The sequence below is a fragment of the Sander vitreus genome, chromosome 11 (genome assembly GCF_031162955.1).
Source record: "Sander vitreus isolate 19-12246 chromosome 11, sanVit1, whole genome shotgun sequence".
Classification (NCBI taxonomy): domain Eukaryota; kingdom Metazoa; phylum Chordata; class Actinopteri; order Perciformes; family Percidae; genus Sander; species Sander vitreus.
This window is the reverse complement of record NC_135865.1, coordinates 29,434,907-29,437,406: the sequence shown is the minus strand read 5'-3', so window position 1 is coordinate 29,437,406 and position 2,500 is coordinate 29,434,907. Positions and strand designations below refer to the sequence as shown.

Genomic DNA, 2,500 nt, shown 5'->3' with positions numbered 1-2,500 from the left:
TGTAGAAAACAAAACCTACACCTTGGCATATCATACAAACCCATTCATGAGGAGGGGCTGTGGCTGTAGCTTCTTATTTTATTAATTCATTGCAGGTTTGGGCTAGCCTGGGCCTCTGTCTGTCTGGCCGAGAGCCCATTCAAGCCCATTACCAATTTTTCCAAATCGAGGCACCAATCACAACCGTTTGAGGCGGGCTTTACACGATGACGATAGCACAGCGATGGTTTTTCAACATGATTTACATTCAACATGACGGCCACCGAAGCGCAGCAACCCGTTGATGCCGCTGTCTCTGCTACGTCACCCGGATCGTTGGTTTGATTGGTTGAAGGACTATCCAATTGGACACAGAGGCATTTGAGCGGCGTCCTTTGGTGACGCCCCTTTGGAAATGGGCTGTGAATGAAGCTTCCCCAGACCCACTCTCAGTTACAACTGATTTTGGCATCTTCAGGGTCATAAAAAAAGATGAATTTGGCCCCTGAATCTTCTCATAAAGAGACCTGCCCACACTGACGGTTAACATATGAAGCTGTGTGTACCCTGAACCTGTTGATGAGGTCATAGCGGGTCAGCAGGTCGTAGACCAGGAACTTGAGGGCGTGGTCTCCGGTGGCCTTGTGGAAGGAGAAAACATCAAACGACCAGTGATCCACTTTCTGGAAAACAAGCAGACAGATTCAGGAAATATAACATCTGGGACAGATACAGCATTCAGGATGAACATGGAACAACATCTGGGACAGATACAGAGAAGATACAGCATTTAGGATAGACATGGAACAACATCTGAGACAGATACAGCATTCAGGATGGACATGGAACAACATCTGGGACAGATACAGAGAAGATACAGCATTCAGGATGGACATGGAACAACATCTGGGACAGATACAGAGAAGATACAGCATTCAGGATAGACATGGAACAACATCTGAGACAGATACAGAGAAGAAACAGCATTCAGGATGGACATGGAACAAAATCTGGGACATATACAGAGAAGATACAGCATTCAGGATAGACGTGGAACAACATCTGGGACAGATACAGAGAAGATACAGCATTCAGGATGGACATGGAACAAAATCTGGGACATATACAGAGAAGATACAGCATTCAGGATAGACGTGGAACAACATCTGGGACAGATACAGAGAAGATACAGCATTCAGGATGGACATGGAACAACATCTGGGACATATACAGCATTCAGGATGGACATGGAACAACATATGGGACATATACAGCTTTAAGGATAGATATGGAACAACATCTGGGACAGATACAGAGAAGATACAGCATTCGGGATAGACGTGGAACAACATCTGGGACAGATACAGAGAAGATACAGCATTCAGGATAGACGTGGAACAACATCTGGGACATATACAGCATTCAGGATGGACATGGAACAACATATGGGACAGATACAGCTTTAAGGATAGATATGGAACAACATCTGGGACAGATACAGCATTAAGGATAGATATGGAACAACATCTGGGACAGATACAGCTTTAAGGATAGATATGGAACAACATCTGGGACATATACAGAGAAGATACAGCATTCAGGATAGATATGGAACAACATCTGGGACATATACAGCATTCAGGATGGACATGGAACAACATATGGGACAGATACAGCTTTAAGGATAGATATGGAACAACATCTGGGACAGATACAGCTTTAAGGATAGATATGGAACAACATCTGGGACATATACAGAGAAGATACAGCATTCAGGATAGATATGGAACAACATCTGGGACATATACAGAGAAGATACAGCATTCAGGATAGACGTGGAACAACATCTGGGACAGATACAGAGAAGATACAGCATTCAGGATAGACGTGGAACAACATCTGGGACAGATACAGCATTAAGGATAGATATGGAACAACATCTGGGACAGATACAGCATTAAGGATAGATATGGAACAACATCTGGGACAGATACAGCGTAGTTACAGGATTCAGATAGCTGGAACAACATCTGGGACAGATACAGAGAAGATACAGCATTCAGGATAGACATGGAACAACATCTGGGGCCGTAGAGATTCGGCAGGCTGTCTGCGCAGGCCTCAGTGTAATGTAAGGTTTCTGCCAGTAGAGGGCAGTGTGATTATAATGTTAACGCTCACATGGGAGGAGGTCAAACAGCATATCCAGTTAAACTGATGTATATAATTATTCATTAGGTCATAATTACATTTTAAGTTTAAGATTATGATTTATTGTATTCCAAAAGTTCTATTCTTACTGTTTCCGCTTGTGTTTTACGTCATTATAGAAGCATCAATCACAAACGCCTGCAGAATAATTTAATTGAAATTGTTTCTGAGTTTGTACAGGAAGCCCTGAGGGGGAAACATATCATCCATTACACACACACACACACACACACACACACACACACACACACACACACACCACCTCCTACTCTCCTTCCTTACCTCCTCATTTCCTTCCATTGCTCCTCCT

At 43.3% G+C, this 2,500-nt stretch overlaps 1 protein-coding gene across 1 annotated transcript in view; it reads right to left on the bottom strand.

The window, feature by feature from the left end:
• The window catches only part of LOC144525876 (dual specificity calcium/calmodulin-dependent 3',5'-cyclic nucleotide phosphodiesterase 1A-like), a 38,550-nt gene that overhangs the window by 12,898 nt on the left and 23,152 nt on the right, over positions 1–2,500 (bottom strand). The window contains exon 8 of the mRNA XM_078262939.1: positions 546–662. Within this exon, the coding sequence (XP_078119065.1) occupies positions 546–662 (117 nt within the window). The remainder of the gene's footprint in view (positions 1–545; positions 663–2,500) is intronic.